Here is an 18,325-nt window from a genome sequence, read left to right on the forward strand (position 1 = left end):
ATGTACACAATGGTTCAAATTAACAAAGACACCTACAGATCTAAAAAGCTAAGTACGAGGAGGAATGAAGGCCTTAAATCTCTTAGTTATAAAATAGTAAGGGTAAGAAAAGAGAATCTGTTGTTATTTTCCCTTTTTCTGTTTTCCTTTCCCTTATTAATATCACTTGACATCCACTCATTATCTGGAATACAAGAAAACCATGGAATGTTCATTTTATGGGTACACATTCTCAATAAACAATTGATTATTTAAAACCTCATTAAGGACTTACTGGGGTGTTGAGGTCTAAAATATGCCACTGTTTCCACAAATATATATATGGCATTCTAGAGTATTAGAAAATGGAATTTTTATAAAAGCAAAAATTGAATTATTTGCTTGTGCCAAATAGTTGATGCTAATACTGTAGCATACATAGCATATACCTGATTTTAACAGTTTAAACTGTTTTATTATTCACTTTTTGTAGCCACCTGGAAAGCTGTGGGCACGGCAGGGGTTGGTCAACTTTTTCTTTTGTCCGTAAAGGGCCAGAGAGTAAACACTTTAAGCTGTGCAGCCATATAAATTTCTTTCTTTCTTTTTTAAAAGCAAGCTTTAAAACTGTTGTAAAACCACAGCTCACAAGCCATACAAAAACAGGCAGGCTGGATCTGGCCCATAAGCCATGGCTTGCTAACCTCTGAGGTAAGGCATTCCAGCATCATAAAACAAACATTTTCCAATAACTGATGACAAAAATCAGGAAGAAACTAAGTTTTTAATTTTTAAGGCACAACTTTTATTACTATTGTTTATTACTATTTACTTATAGGCAAGAGCTCAGTCAGTATACCACTGACTGCTTCATGTAAATCTTTCTAAATTTGAAGTATATTTTCCCAAATCTTAAATCTAACACATTATGTGTGTACTCACGCATACCCCCATGAACTCTCCCAAATGTTCTTTATTTTCAAAATCGTGGGTCAAAAATGTGTACTTTAAAACCCACATCAGATGCTCTGAACTTGGATTACAGTTTCCAAGTACAAAAATAATACTGTTTCATTAAATAAGGCAACAAAACTTTAGTTAGTAAGAAGGGGAAAAGGCACTGGTATAGGGAGAAATCAAGCAAGGACTAAAAACCTAATATGGATAGTTTATGAAACTGATAATTTACACAGTAATAGCCATGCAGCCTTCCAGCTGGTGAATATTCTAGTGAACTGTGAGATGATCTACACTATGCATCAGATGGCACCTTTTAAAATTAATTAAAATATAACACACAAATCCACAATGCTGAACAGGATGTAACTCCTGATTCAGTAAGAATTGTATGATCTTTCACCTGCTAGAATAACAGAAAAAAACATAGTCTTTAGAATCAAGTAGACCCAGAACCAGATGCTGGCTCCATTACAGATTAGCTATATGTACAACCTTAAATGGGACAAGTGAAAAATATGCCACCTATCCAGATGTATCTACTTTGACCACTTTTTCAGATCCTAACCCTTAATAGCATCAGTCCCTTGCCCACTCAATAGCTGGAGCTAAGGATTATGAATCCACTCCAACCACTTAAGAGGCAGAACAATATATAGAAAAGAGCAAGTACTTTGGTTCTATTCCCAGTTCCATCACATAGTAGCTGGATACTCTAGTTATTAGCCCCTCTATGGTTTAGTTTCTTTATGAAATGGGTCTAATACCACCTATCTTGTTGGATCATTCTGAAATTAGAATTAACATATAGAAAGTACCACACTGTACTTTATAAACCTTAATTATTATCATAAAATTTCTCCCTCACTCCACTTCTCAGAACACTCATTTTTCCACACAGACTTTTATTAACAGTAATTAGCATTCTAGGCCATAAAAGTCTATCCAGCCCCATAATTTGACACATTTGCAGCTGTCTACTTTCCTATTATTTTCTTCACAAATCTTAAACATATTCATTGTGTTAAAGGTTAAGAAGGTTTTGAAAGCAACCTAGGAACGTAACCCCATTCATTACATTATTCCATAAAAAGTTATACAAAGTCACTACCATCTAACTTAAAAACCAATCATGTATTTTCACGGAAATATAAACTATGTATTTCTTCAATGTTCCACCAGAGGGACCTCCTAACTTTTCACAAATTAAAATAAGCTTTCAATATCAAAAACAACAAGTTTTTTAAAGAGCTCAAGAAGAGCACTGGAGTAGTTAGAAAAATAGTGTTTAAATTATTTAAATTAGTTATTAAGTTTATTTAAATTTCCTTTGAAGGAGAAAACTGGATAAAGAATTAAACATAAATAATTCAATTCAAGAAAACAAAAACATGTTACTGAGGCTTATTCACTCATTTTACTCCATCAAACATTTACTATACTCACTGTGCTTAAAATGTACTAGAAGTTGTGAAAAAATTAGCTTACACTTGTAGGGGCTCTACACATTCTTTGGTTTATTTATTCCTCAATCTAAAAACTTAAATGTGTTGCTGGTGAAACTACAGTGCAAATACATGAAAATATGTAATAGATCTCTTTCTCATAAGCAGAAGGCCCTCCATATAGATATTATAATCCTTGTTTGATATCAACTTTGTAGTGAGTTTCCTCCATATTTATGCCAGAATATGGATAAAATAACACAGAGAATTTTGGCTAGATTGTGCTAAAGCAGTCATTTTAAATTGGGAATTAATATAGCAACATATATCAAAAGCATTTTTAAAAGTTCATGCTCTTTGAACAAGTAATTTCCTTTTTAGGATTATTTCCTAAGAAATATTAGAAAATTAAATACTATATACAAAGATTAGAGTGATTTCATAATATTGAAAAACCACAAACCAATAAAATAAAATCATACCATGAAATATTATTCAGTGATAGAACACATTTTCAAAAATCATTCAATGGTTTTTGAAATACACACAATAATTTCAAGGGAAAGACACATGAATATTTATAGTATAAAATATTTATAATAAAGTAATATTAGCTTTAGAAAAAAATATTTATAATACTAATTAGAGGAAAACGGACCAAAATTTTACCAGTTGTTATCCTTAGGTAGTGAATTTGAAGCTTTTTTTCCTTTCATTTTCCATATGAATTAAATAATGAGTGTTATTTATTTACTTATTTTTGAGACAGGCTCTCACTCTGTCATCCAGGCTGGAGTGTAGTGGTACAATCAAGGTAATCCTCCCATCTCAGCCTCCCGAGGAGCTGGGACTACAGAGGGTCTACAGAGCCATGTGCCACCACACCTAGCTATTTAAAAATTTTTTTTTGTAGAGACAAGATCTCACTATGTTCCCCAGTCTGGTCTCCACCACCTGGGCTCACATGATCCTCCTGCCCTGGCCTCCCAAAGTGCTGAGATTATAGGTATGAGCCACTGTGCCTAGCCATTATTATTTAATTTTATTTTGAAAAAATAAGCATTATTAAAAATAGTACTTTAAGACTTTTATATAGACCTTAAAATTACATTTTTTGGGGAAAAAAATCCTGTTTAAAGCTCTCTCTGTTTTGCTTTTGACAGTACAAACTGCGTCTATGGTGGTGACAAACCACGGCAGGTTTTATAGCATTTGAAAAACATGAAAAATGAGATTCCAAAAAGAAAAGGTAACAAAAACACACATACATAAACCTAACTATAAAAAAAGAGTATTAACATTTTACATAATTCTTTAACTAAGAATGAAATTAAATTAATCCATAATCTTATAAAAATATGCCACAGAAATTCTACTAAATTAAGACAAAACCGAATATGAAACATAAAATAACTCAAGATACAAAAATCTTCTAAAGGCTACAGAGTTCACTGCAGAAAAAGCATTTAATACAATGTAACATCTCTTCATGATAACTCTCAACAAACTAGGTACTGAAGGACACAATAAAGGCCATATATGGCAAACCCACAGCCAACAGCATACTGAATGAGAAAAAGCTGAAAGCTTTCCCTATAGGAAATGGAACAAGACAACAGTGCCCATTCTCACCATTCTTATTTAACATAGTATTAAAAGTCCTAGCCAGAGCAATTAGGCAAGAAAAAGAAATAAAGGGCATCCTAACTGGAAAGGAGAAAAATTGTTCCTATGTGCAGATGACATGATGTTAATGTGGAACACTCTAAAAGTTCCACCAAAAACCTCTTAGAACTGATAAATAAATTAAATAAACTTGCAGGACAGAAAATCAATACTCAAAATCAGTAACATATACCAACAAAAAACTAGCAGAGAAAGAAATTAAGAAAGCAGTTGTACTTACAATAGCTACAAAAATAAATAAATGAATTAAATACCTACAATTAAATTTAACCAAGAAGGTAAAAGATATCTAAAAAAAACCATAAAACACCATAAAAAGACATCCCATGTTCACAATTAGAAGATTATGAAAACAACTACACTACCAAAAATAATCTATGTATAGATTCAATGTAATCCCTATTACAATACCACTGACGTTCTTCACATAAGTAGAAGAAAACAATTCTAAAGTTCATATGGAACTATGAACAGTCAAAGCAATCCTGAGCAAAAAGGACAAAGCTGGATGCATCACACTATAAAACCTCAAAATACACTACAAAGCTATAGTAACCAAAACAGCATGGTACTGGCATAAAAGCAAACACACAGACCACTGGAACAGAATAAAGACCCCAGAAATAAATCCACATATTTATAGCCAACTGATTTTCGACATAGGTGCAAAGACCATTCACTGGGGAGAGGACAGTGTCTTCACTAAATGGTGCTGTGAAAACAGGCAGAATGAAACCAGCCCCCTTATTTCTCACCATACACAAAAATCAACTCAAAATGGATTAAATAATTAAATGTAAGACCTAAAATTATTAAAGTACTAAAAGATAATACAGGAGGAATGCTTCAGGACATTAGTCTAGACAAAGGTTTTTATGGAGAAGACACAAATGCAAAAATAAATGGTGTTATAGCAAAATAAAAGATTCTGCACAGCAAAGGCAGCAACAGAGTGAAGAGATGACTAGTAGAATGGGGGACATTTGCAAACTATTCATCTGACAAGGGATTGATATCCAGAACACACAAGGAACTCAATGGGCAAATGAGCTTAGCAGACATCTCTTAAAAGAAGACATACAAACAACCAACAGGCATATGGAAAAATGCCCAACATATCAATCATCAGGGAAATGCAAATCAAAACCACAATGAGATATTCACTCACCCCAGTTAGAATTGCTAGTATCAAAAGGACAAAAAATAACAAATGCTGGCGAGGATGCAGAGAAAGGGGAACTCTTATCCACTGTTGGTTGGAATGTAAATCAGTACAGGCATTGCAGAACATAGTATGGTGGATCCTCAAAAAATTAAAAATAGAACTACCATATGATCCAGCAATCTCACTACTGGGTATATATCCAAAGGAAAGAAAATCAGTAAGTGAAAGAGGTATCTGTACTCTCATTTATTGCCGCATTATTAACAATAATATGGAATCAACCTAAGTGCTCATTAACAGATGAATAAAGAAAATGTGGTATATATACAATGGAATACTATTCAGCCATAATAAAGATTAAAATTATGTGATTCACATCAACACTGATGCACTTTAAAAACATTATGTTAAGTGAAATAAGCCAACCACAGAAAGACAAATACCATATATTCTCACTTGTGGAAGACAAATGAGTTAGAAGTCCAAGTTAAGGACTACTAAGAACTTGGCTTATTTTACCTTTGGGGAAACTAAAAAGTTGATCTCATGGAGGTAGAAGAGAATAGTGGTTACTAGAGGCTAGAAAGTGGCAAAGTGGCAGGGGGAGGGTCTGCAGCCAGAGGTTGGTTAAATGAAATTATAACTAGGTAGGAGGAATAAATTCTAGTGTTCTATAACACTGCAAGGCAACTATAATTAACAACAATTTATTATATATTTTCAAATAGCTAAAAGAGCAAATTTTGAATGTTCCCAACACAAAGAAATGATAAATGTTTGAGGTGACGGCTCATTTATCCTGACTGGATCATTACACATTGTATACATGTATCAAAATATCACACTATACCCCATAAATATGTACAATTATGTCAATTAAAAATAATAAAAGTGGCCAGGCACGGTGGCTCACGCCTGTAATCCCAGCACCCTGGGAGGCTGAGGCGGGCGGATGACGAGGTCAGGAGATCGAGACCATCCTGGCTAACATGGTGAAACCCTGTCTCTACTAAACATACAAAAAAATTAGCCGGGTGTGGTGGCGGGTGCCTGCAGTCCCAGCTATTCGGGAGGCTGAGGCAGGAGAATGGCATGAACCTGGGAAGGAGAGCTTGCAGTGAGCCGAGATCTCGCCACTGCACTCCAGCCTGGGCAACAGAGCGAGACTCCACCTCAAAAAAATAAAAAATAAAAATAATAATAATAATAATAAAACACAAAAAGCTACAGTTCATTAATCTTTTTTTTAAGTAGATATAAGCAGTTTCCAATTTAACTCATGCAAGAGTGCTTCTAGTAACTTTTTTGCTGCTAGTCTTCAGTAGAATTAATCTTATACTCTATTGCTGCCTGGCTTAGACTTTGACTTACCCCAACCCCGCATCTGTGTCCCTTCTTTTTAACGTGTACCATTGCTGACCCACAGCTACAAGAAAATGGTTGGAAGAAGTGAAAGAGAGGTTAATAATTCCACACCAACCCCTGCCTCTTCCTCAGCTCCACCTTAATTACTGGTCAGGTCCTATCTTGTCCCCAGTCCCTATCCCATTTCTTCAGTCCTTCAAACACAGTACAGTCAGTCCTTTTATCCATGGGTTCCACCTCCATGGACTGAAATACTGAATAGAGTCAATATAGTCTATCATGAATCAAAAATATCTGGGAAAAAAACAGATGATTATGTCTGCATTAAATTTGTAGTCTTTTTTTTTTCCTTATTATACCCTAAACCAGGAGTGTCCAATCTTTTGGCTTCCCTTGGCCCCATTGGAAGAACTGTCTTGGGCCACACAAAAAATACCTTAACAACAGCTGATGAGCCAAAAAAAAAAAAAAAAAAATTGCAAAAATTCTCATGTTTTAAGAAAGTTTACAAATTTGTGTTGGGCCGCATTCAAAGCCATCCTGGGCTGCAAGTTGGACAAGTTTGCACTAAATGATACAGTATAATAATAACTATTTACATACAATTTACATTGTATTATCAGTAATCTAGAGAAGATTTAAGGTATATAGCAGGATATGCATAGGTTATATGTAAATACTACAGTATTTTATATAAAGAACTTCAGCATCTACAAATTTTTGTGTCCATGGGGGTCCCGGAAGTAATCCCCAGATACCAAGGAAGAATTAATCCTATTTAATATGCTTTAAGAGTCTCAGCATTCTTCTGAAAAGCAATGAAACTTGCTCCAGGAATTTATGAGCAATCATAACACAGATCTACGGTATTACCTCTCAGAGATCAAATCTCAGAGGTTTAACTACCTAACAAAAAGAAAACAGGAAAGAAACACTGAATGGGATAAGATAGTCCTACTACTAGAAGTGAAAACCCATTCAATTATTTTATAAGGAATAGTTTGCTTGCTTTGGATTCTCACTATGCCTTTCTTCATGGAATATTTTATTCTATGTCTCCTTTAGCCTCAATCCAATCCCTTTTTTTGCCTGCACCCTGACATTCGTCCATCCCATAACACTGAGCCCTATAATCATAACTCCTCCTTAGTCAAGATCTTTTTGAATTCTGATCCTTTAACTGTCCAGTCTATTAGCTATTACACTATCCATAAATTTTACTGTCATTAATGTTCTCATCTAGGTCAAAATTGAAAATAAAGACAATAAACAACCTTAAGCAAAATTTCTGTGGCATGTTATTAGAGATTACTCGCTAGAGTGGCACTGATTTAATTAGAAAACACAGAAATTGAATTTATTGGGAAGCTACTATAATCATCAGGCACTGAGCTAGGCATTTTATATACTCAAGTCTCCCAACAACTTTGACAGGTATTAACGGCAGTCCCACATTCACAGAGAAACATGTTCAGAAAAGTTAGAGACTTTACCAAAATGTAATAGCTTCTACTGGCAGTACCAGAATTTGACTCCAGATATAATCTCCTTATTATACTGTCTTAGGATCTTTTTGGTACCTACATATAAGTCATGCATTAAGTTAAAAACTCAGTCAATATTTCTCTTTGTTGACAAGCATATCACAGGAGACTATTACCAAAACTTTGCTGAAAGCCTTAAAACATATACTACATTCTTAATTTTTAAAAAGTGGAGGAGTGACATCAGCAGAATAGGAAGCCCCAGACCCTCCTTCCCTCAATGAGACACCGATTCAACAAAAATACATGGACCAATTCCATTTGTGAAAAATCCAGAAATTAGTTAAAAGGTTCCTGCACCTAGGCAAGCACAAAACCACCTGTATCAAAGCTGTTAGGAAAATTCATGTCACTCACTTCCCAGACACTCTCATCACCCCACAGGGCAGTGCAATAGAGAGGAAACTCCCAACTCGTGGCTTCCTCCTCAGAAGGAAAACAGAAGACTAGAACATACATCTAATGATCTGACTTTTCGGGGCAACTGGTTTCTGTCGTGTCTGAATCTAATAGTTGAAAGACACCAAATTAAGGACTACTAAGAACAAAGGCAACAGCACTCACTCACCATTGTCCCTACCCCCAGCTCGGCATAAAGAAAGTTGAGAAAAACCCCAACTCTTGGCTTCTCCCTGGGGAGGAAAAAAGTTAGACATACATCCAAAGTTCTGACTTCACAGGGGCAAGGAGTGTTGCCTCGCTGGCTTCTGCCTCACCTGATTCAAAATGCGGATAGGACTCAGTATACTCCAGATGCCTGGGGGCCACTAAGAAGAAAAAAGAGCTGGGCCAGGAGTGGTGGCTCATGCCTGTAATCGCTGCACTTTGGGAGGCCAAGATAGGTGGATCACAAGGTCAGGAGATCGAGACCATCCTGGCTAACATGGTGAAACCCCGTCTCTACTAAAAATACAAAAAATTAGCTGGGCATGGTGGCGGGCACCTGTAGTTCCAGCTACTTGGGAGGCTGAGGCAGGAGAATCGCTTGAACTAGGGAGGCAGAGTTTGCAGTGAGCTGAGATCGTGCCACTGCACTCCAGCCTGGGCAACAGAGCAAGACTCTGTCTCAAAACAAACAAACAAAAGAGTTGGATAGCTTATGGCAGCTCCAGATAATGTACAGACACCAGGGATAACCTACAGATACCAGGGATCAAAAGATTATAAACTATGAGAAAATAAACCAGCAAAACTTCTCTAATTGGAAATTCACAGGCAAAAATCCAGAGAGGTCACAACCACAACCACAGAAAAGATATCTAAGAAATCCAGAATGTCTACACAGACATATCGGTAAAAGACTTTCCCCACACAAAGTCTACAAAGGTGGCTGTTTTTTTTTATTTCTGTTGTTGTTAAATGCACGAATCCCAACACAAAGTAACAAGGCACATGAAGAACCATGAAAACATGGTCAAAGAAACAAAATACACTTCCAAAACATATCCTAAAGAAGTAGAAGTCTAAGAATTACATGAGAAAGAATTCAGAAAAAGCCATCATAAAGATACTCAACAAGATCAGGAAAACAATGCATGAATCAAGTAAGAATATCAACAAAGAGACAGAAAATATTTTTAAAACCCAGAAATTTTGGAGCTAAAGAATAACTGAATTTAAGAATTCATTAGAGGGGTTCAAAAGCAGACTGGATCAAACAGAAGAAAGAATCAGCAAACTCAAAAGAAGGTCATTTGGAATTATTCTGTCAGACAAGCAAAATGAAGAAAGGATAAAGACAAGTAAAGAAAGTCTAAGGACCTTAATGGGACACCATTAAGCCAACCAATATAAGTAATATGGAAGTTTCAGAAAGAGAAGAAAGAAACAGGCAAAACAAAACAAAACAAAAACAAAAACACCATGTTATTTGGGGCCCAAAACTCCCCAAACCTGGGGAAGAAAATGGGTATTCAGACTCAAGGAAGCCAATGAATCCTAATGAGGATAGACCAAAATAAGTCCATATTCAGACATGTTATGTTCAAATTGTTGAAAACCAAGGAGAAGAAAGCAGCCAAGACGCAAGCTACTCATCACATACAAGGGAGTCCCCAAAATACTTTACAAAGCAGGAGAGAGTGAAATAACATATTCAAAGTACTGAAAGAAAACAACTGCCAACCAAGACTACTGTGTGTGTGTGTGGTAGGGGGGAGGGGGGAGCAGTACATCATACTATTAAAAATGGTATACAATTTTTTATTTCTGGAATTTTCCATTTAATATTTTCAGACCATAGTTGACTAGGTGTTACTGAAACTGTGGAAAGCAAAACCATGGATAAAGGGGACTACTACATATCCAGAAAAACCATCCTTCAAAAATGAATAAAGATTTTTTCAGAATAAAAGCCAAGGGAGTTAATCATCACTAGAACTGCCTCACAAGAAATGCTAAAGTGAGTCCAAGTTAAATGAAAGGATGCTACCTAGCAATGCAAAAGCATATAAAATATAAAGCTTGCTGATAAAGGTAAATATATAGACAAAATCGGAATAGTGTAACACTGTAATGGTGGTGTGTAAATCACTTAATTGTGATATACAATTTAAAAGACAAAAGTATAAAAAACTTTATAAAAATATGTTGATGATACACAATATGAAAAGATGTAATCTGTGACATCAATAATATAAAGGATGAAGAGAGATATAAAAAAGTAGACACTTTCCATGTGACTAAAGTTAAGGTGTTATCAGGTTAAAATATTACTGTGAATATAAGATAATTTATATAAGCCCCAATAGTAACCACAAATGCCTAAAAAAGACACATAAAAGAAAATGAGAAAGAAATCACAGCTTGTCACTACAAAAAAAAAAAAAGACACAAAAAAGAGTAAGATATGGAAAAGGAGACAAAAAAGCTACAACACGGAGAGAAAATATTCAACAAAAAAGGCAATATAAGTCCTACCCTATTAGTAATTACTTTAAATGTAAATGGACTAAACTCCCAAATCAAAGCACACTGAGTGGCTGAATGAATAATTTTAAAAAAAAGCTCCAATTTTATCATGTGTACACTTTAGATTTAAGGACACACACAGGCTGACAGCCAAAAGATGGAAAAAGATATTTCATGCAGATAATAATGAAAAAAGAGTAGGGGTAGCCATACTCATATTAGACAAATTTTTGACTTAAAGGCAACGTAGTGAGATCCTGTCTCTACAAAAAGTTTAAAAATTAGCCGGGTGTGGTGGCATGTGTCTGTAGCCCCAGCTACTTGGGAGACTGAGGCAGGAGGATCACTTGAGCCCAGGAGTTTGAGATTGCAGTAAGCTATGATCTCACCACTGCATTCAAGCATGGGTGACAGGCCTAGACTCTGTCTCAAAAAAAAAAAAAAAAAAAAATCATCACATGAGACAAGGAAGGATATTTATTATATAAATGACAAAGGGATCAATTCATCTGGAAGATTTAACAATTCTAAATATGTATGTATCCCACATTAGAAGATCGATAAGGGAGCAGAGGACTTGAACAACAATTATAGATCAAATGGATCTAACAGAAATATACAGAAAATTCCACCCAACAGGAGTAGAATACACATTCTTATGACGTGCACATGGAACATTCTCCAAATCAGATCATATGTTAGGCCACAAAAATCTTAACACATTAAAGACGACTGAAATCATACCAAGTAACTTTTCACACCACAATGAAATGAAACTAAAAATCAAAAGCAGAGAAAAACTGAGAAATTCACAAATATGTGTAAATTAAACAACATTCTCCTAGAACAAGCATTGGATCAAAGCAGAAATCAAAAGAAAAATTATAAATGTATTAAAATAAAAAAATAAAAAACACAACCTAACAAAATTTATGAGAAGCAGTAAAAGCAATACAAGAGAGAGGTTTACAGTGGTAAGCCTATGTTAAGAAAAAAAAAAATCTCAAATGAGAAATCTAACTTTACATCTCAAAGAACTAAAAAAAGAACATACTAAGCCTAAGATTAGCAGAAGGGAGGAAATAATAAAGATTGGAGCAAAAATAAATTAAATAGAGAATTTAATGAATCAATAAAACTGAGAGTTGATTTTTTGAAAAGATCAAAATTGACAAACCCTTAACTAGACTAAGAAAAAATTCAGAATTCATTTCTGAGTTTATTATCCATTTTATTAAAGAAGAATTAATGCCAATCCTATTCAAATTCTTCTGAAAAATTGAAAAGGATGAAACAATTCCAAATTCATTTTATGAGGCCAGCATTACTCTGACACCAAAGCCAGACAATGATACTATAAGAAAATTACAGACTAAAATCCCTGAGATACAAAAATCCTCAAAAAAACACTAGCAAACTGAATTCAAAAGCACATGAAAAGGATCACACACCAGGATCATATACCTCAGACACAAAGATGGTTCAACATACAAAAATCAAAACTGAGTATGCCACATTAATAGAACAAAGGATTAAAATCACATGATCATCTCAATAGATGCAGAAAAAGCATTTGACAAAATTAAATATCCTTTCATGATAAAACCATTCAATAAAGAGGAATAGAAGGAAATTATCTCAACATATTAAAGGCCATACATGGAAACCCTTAGCTAATATCATACTCAATGGTGACAAACTGAAAGATTTTCCTGGCCAGGCATGGTGACTCACGCTTATAATCCCAGCACTTTGGGAAGCCGAGGTGGGTGGATCACGTGAGGTCAGGAGTTCGAGACCAGCCTGGCCAACATGGTGAAACCCCATCTCTACTAACAATACAAAAAAATTAGCCAGGTGTGGTGGCACACACCTGTAATCCCATCTACTCAGGAAGCTGAGACATGTGAATCGCTTGAGCCCAGGAGGTGGAGGTTGTATTGAGCAGAGATCACACCACTGCACTCCAGCCTGGGCAACAGAGTGAGACTCTGTCTCAAGGAAAAAGAAAAAAAAAAAAAAAGATTTTCCTCTAAGATCAGGAAGAAGGCCAGGGTGGCTATTTTTCCCATCTCTATCTCTCATAGCACTAGACATCCTAGCCAAAGCAATTAGATAAGAAAAAGAAATAAAAAACATCCAAATCAGAAAGAAGTAAATTTATCTCTCTTAGTAAGTGACATAATCTTATACATAGAAAGCCCTAAAGATTTCACCAAAAAAATCTTGTTATTTGGCTGGGTGTGGTGGCTCATGCTTGTAATCCGTGCTTTAGGAGGCCAAGGCAGGAGGATAACTTGAGCCCAGGAGTTTGAGACCAGCCTGGGCAACATAGCAAGACCCCTATCTCTACTAAAAAAAATCTTGTTAGAATAAACAAATTCAGCTAAGTTGGAAGATATAAAATCAATATACAAAAATCAGTTACATTTCTATACACTAACAACAATCTGAAAAGGAGGTTAAGAAAATAATCCCATTTATAATAGCATTAGAAAGATTTAGATACTTAGGAATAAACTTAACCAGGGAGGTGAAAGACTTATACACTGAAAACTACAAAAAAAAAAAGCTGAATGAAATAAAAGACACAAATAAATAGAAAGACATCTCATGTTCGTGAATTGGAAGACTTAATATTACTCAAATTACTATACCACTGAAGGCAATACAGCAATACAAAATCCCAATAGCATTTTTTGCAGAAATAGAAGACATAATCCTAATATCCATATGGAACCACAAAGGCCTCACACTGACTTTAAAACATATGACAAAACTATAGTAATCAAAACAGTATAGTACTAGCATAATAATAGACATAAATGGACCAGTGGAACAAAATAGAGAACCAGAAATAAAGCCACTGATGTATGATCCAACAGTCTTCTACGAGGGTGCCAGACTACACAATGGAGAAATGACAATCTCTTCAATAAATGGTGCTAGGAAAACTGGATTTCCACATGCAACAGAATCAAACTGGACCTTTATCTTATACCATACACAAAAATCAACTCCAAATGGATTAAAGACTTAAATGTAAGACCTGAAACTATAAAACTTCTTGAAGAAAACATAGAAGAAAAGCTTCTTGACGTTGATATGGGCAATAATTTCTTGGACATGACACCAAAAGCATAGGCAACAAAAGCAAAAACAGAAAAGTGGGACTACATCAAACTAAAAAGCATATGTGCAGTAAATAAAACAGTGAATACAGTGAAAAAGTAACCTACAGAATGGGAGAAAATATTTGCAAACCATATATCTGACAAGGGGTTAATATGCAAAATGCATAAGAAACCCCCACAATTCAATAACAAAATAAATAACCCAACTTAAAAATCAGCAAAGAACTTGAATAGCACTTCTCCAAAGAAGATATACAAATGGCCAACAGATAGGGTATTATATATATGCTGTATACATGCTATATATACACACAGATGTATATGTATATAAATGGTATATGAAAAGATGCTCAACATCAGTAATCATCAGGGAAACACAAATAAAAACACAGTGAGCTATAAGGCAAATAAGTGTTAAGGATATGCAGAAACTGGAATCCTACTATACTATTGGAAAGAATGTAAAATGGTACAGTCAATATGAAAACAGTATGGAGGTTCCTCAAAAAATAAAAAGTTGAACTACCATGTTATCTATCAATCCCACTTCTAGGTATTCGTCTAACAGAATTAAAAGTAGAGTCTCAAAGAAGTACTTGCATTGCCATGTTCATTGATGAATTATTCACAATAGCCAAGAGGTGGAAACAACCTAAAAGCCCATCAACATGACTGGATAAAGAAACTATGAGTATACATACAATGAAATTCTACTCAGCCTTAAAAAATGAAGGAAGTACTGTCATGTTACAATATGGATGAAACTTGAAGATATTATGCTAGGTGAAATAAGCCAGTCACAGGACAAAAATTGCAGGATTCAACTTATATGAGGTATCTGTTAATCACACTGATGGAGGAAGAAAGTAAAATGGTGGTTGCCAGGGATATGGAGCAGAGGAAAATGGGGACCTGCTGTGCAATGGCTATAGAGTTTCAGTCATACAAGATGAAGAAGTTCTAGAGATTTGCTGTATAAGAATGCACATATAGTTGTACGGTATACTTAAAAATATGTTAACAGATTTCATGTTATATATTTTTTACCACAATTTTAACAAGGGGATGGGAGGCATGAAATTTGTATGGCATGACTTGTCCACGTTCAAATGCCAGCCACCTTCCAGGGATCAACGTTTCCATTTGCAAGAACTCAGATCTTTATGAAATTATCTTTATGGAACTGGACCGACAACAAGCTTTCCTGTATGGTTTTCAAATGCCACTTTCCACTTCTGAGAAATCAGAATGACATTTATCCATCTTTAATCTTTTACTACCTTTCATTAAGATTTTCTAGAAATTATTTACAGTAGTTTAGAAAATTCAACAGCAAGTTCTCTTAGTATTCGGAGAAGAAACTGATCTGGGACAGAAGATTTTAAATAAATGGTTAGATATTTACCTGCTCTCTTACATGCTACTACTCACCTATCTCAATTTCCCTATGACCAATGTTTCTTTGTACCCTTTCCAAATTAATATGCATTCTCTCATAGAGAATGTTCTAAAACAAACTAAAAAAAATTGAACAGGTGGCTCACGCCTATAATCCCAGCACTTTGGGAGGCCAAGGCATGCGGATCACTTGAGGCCAGGAGTTTGAGACCAGTCTGGCCAACATAGTGAAACTCCATCTCTACTAAAAATACAAAAAACATTAGCTGGGCGAGGTGGTGGGTGCCTGTAATTCCAGCTACTCGCGAGGCTGAGGCAGGAGAATCGCTTGAACCCTGGTTGCGAATGTTGCAGTGAGTCGAGATCAGCCATTGCACTCCAGCCTGGGGAACAAGAGCGAAACTCTGTCTCACAAAAAAAAAAAAAAAAAAGTTGAACAATTTCACTTTCTCATAACTGCTCATATTATACCAAACAGCAGGCCCAAGCTTTTAACAGTACAATTAAAATAATCAAATATATGATTCTTACAAGTAGCAATGATTTATATAATTTTTTAAAATATAGCTATTAAAATTCTAATTTCACTGCTTACTTTTAAATACGCAGCTGCCTCTTGAACAGAAAGCATTCTTTGACTAGAACTGCCACATTCATGATCTCCTGGAAAGATTAGCATATTATTAATTTTGAATCAGTACTCTCTTAAACAGAAGAAAACAAACATAATTAATTCAAATATTTTATATATTATACAATTACAGGTTATATTATTATAATCAGTAAAGAAAGAACATGAACAATATTATTTATACTTTCTAGAAGAAATTCCAGTAAGAATATAAACAAAGAAATTCCAGTAAGAATATAAACAAACAACTACCCTTACATTAACCACAACTTTTAAATGCATTTCAGTCCAAACAAGAACATATCTTCCTCTTATATTCCCAACTAAACTGTAAGCTGGTATAGGAACTATGTCACACTGATGCCTATCCACAGATCTTGGCACACAAGACGCCCTCCAGAAATATGTATTATTCCTAAAAGGGAAAAAATTCAGCATATTCATTGTGCTAACTTAACTTACACACCTATTCTTAAAGCTAATCATTTAAGGGTTCAAATAAGTTTGAATTTATTAATGAATTAAAGTATGTGCATTTTCAGAGTATAACTAATCCTATCTTTAGCAAGGGGTGTGCATGCCTTAAAAACTGTTATAACATAACCAGGTGTGGTAGTGTGCGTCTGTTGTCCCAATTATTCGGGAAGCAGAGGCGAGAAGACAGCTTGACTCCATGAATTTGAAGCTGCAGTGAGCTGTGATCACCCTACTTCACTCCAGCCTGAGTGACAGAAAAGATCCTGTCTCAAAAAAATCTTAAAAAACAAAAATTGTTATAACAGACCAACAGGGAAATCAGGTACAAGTTTCCACCTATGATCTGGTTTCTACAAAGGGATGTGCTCATATAAATCTTTGGAAAACTACATTTATCTTTTCTTTTAATTGTTGATAAGAAGCGAATTCAGGGCTTTTTCTTTAGACTATAAGTGGTTATTAGAAATAAATTATCCTCATATTGAACTCCAATTGTCATGTTTTCCCTTCCCTGTGTCTTTCAAGTAGTTAAAAAGCTTGTTAACATGAAAGTAGAATAATTAAAGTAAAATCCTTGCCAAATGTTTCTAAAATAAAAGCAGCCATGTTCTCATTTCAGTTTTGTTCAAGTAATCATTTTAATGTCAGTAGCTATAAAAAGGGGAGAAGTACCTATCAGATGAACAAGTCTTGAAAGTTTATTAGTGCATCCTCAGAGATTTAGATCCCATAGATTTAGAGCAGAGGTCTGCAAATTACAGCCCATGGGTCAAATCTGGCCTACTCTGGTTTTTATAAATGAAGTTTTACTGGAATACAGCCAAGCTCATTCACTTATGTAGTATTTATGGCTGCTTTCATGGTATAACATAACTGAGTGGTTGTGACAGAGGCAAACTAACCTACAAAGCCTAAAATATCCACTATCTGACCCTTCACAGAAAAAAAGCTTGTTGACCCTTACTCAAGGGGAAGGAATCTGTATCTTTAAAAGCACATCAGATTATGCTCATTTAGCTGGCCATGAACCATACTTGATAAAACAATGCTACAGAGATAGCTGTAGAAGCTTGTGTTAGCAATATCCCTAGCTAGCATAACTAGCATATACTTAACCTATCTCTGGGTGCTACAGCATACCAAATAAATGTCATTAGCTTGAAGTGTGTGAATGACAATCAAAGCAAAGAAGGCTTTTAGCGATATAATACAGAATTAAAAGCTTAAAAAATTGACCAGAATTAAGAACCCAATGGACAAAACAAAGACAGATCAGAGGATGGGAAACTGTCAGGATCCTAAATACCTCCATTCAACCAGAGAAGTTCCATATTTACCTATAGGCTGCTACCAATAATCTGGTTTACACAAAAGTTCTGCTACATAGAAAAGTTTGAAAACTGCATTTTTCTTTTCTTATGCCTGCTTACAAGAATCCAAGTCTCTTCTTTCAGATTATATGTTTAAAAAAAAAAAAAAGAACTAAAAAAAGGTAATAGATAAGCTGCTACTGCAGTTTACATGTGCTAAACTTGATACTAATTCATCTATAATAAATTATTCCCATTTCGGACAAGTTGACTACCTTAGAGCTCTCAAAGAATTACTAAGAGCAGAATACGAGGAAAATGCAA

At 34.9% G+C, this 18,325-nt stretch overlaps 1 protein-coding gene across 1 annotated transcript in view; it reads right to left on the reverse strand.

Moving 5' to 3' along the window:
• LEMD3 (LEM domain containing 3) overlaps positions 1-18,325 on the reverse strand; it is a 79,174-nt gene that overhangs the window by 13,504 nt on the left and 47,345 nt on the right. Inside the window, exon 4 of the mRNA XM_509197.8 lies at positions 16,179-16,246. Within this exon, the coding sequence (XP_509197.3) occupies positions 16,179-16,246 (68 nt within the window). The remainder of the gene's footprint in view (positions 1-16,178; positions 16,247-18,325) is intronic.

Source organism: Pan troglodytes, chromosome 10, assembly GCF_028858775.2.
Source record: "Pan troglodytes isolate AG18354 chromosome 10, NHGRI_mPanTro3-v2.0_pri, whole genome shotgun sequence".
NCBI classification, from domain to species: Eukaryota; Metazoa; Chordata; class Mammalia; order Primates; family Hominidae; genus Pan; species Pan troglodytes.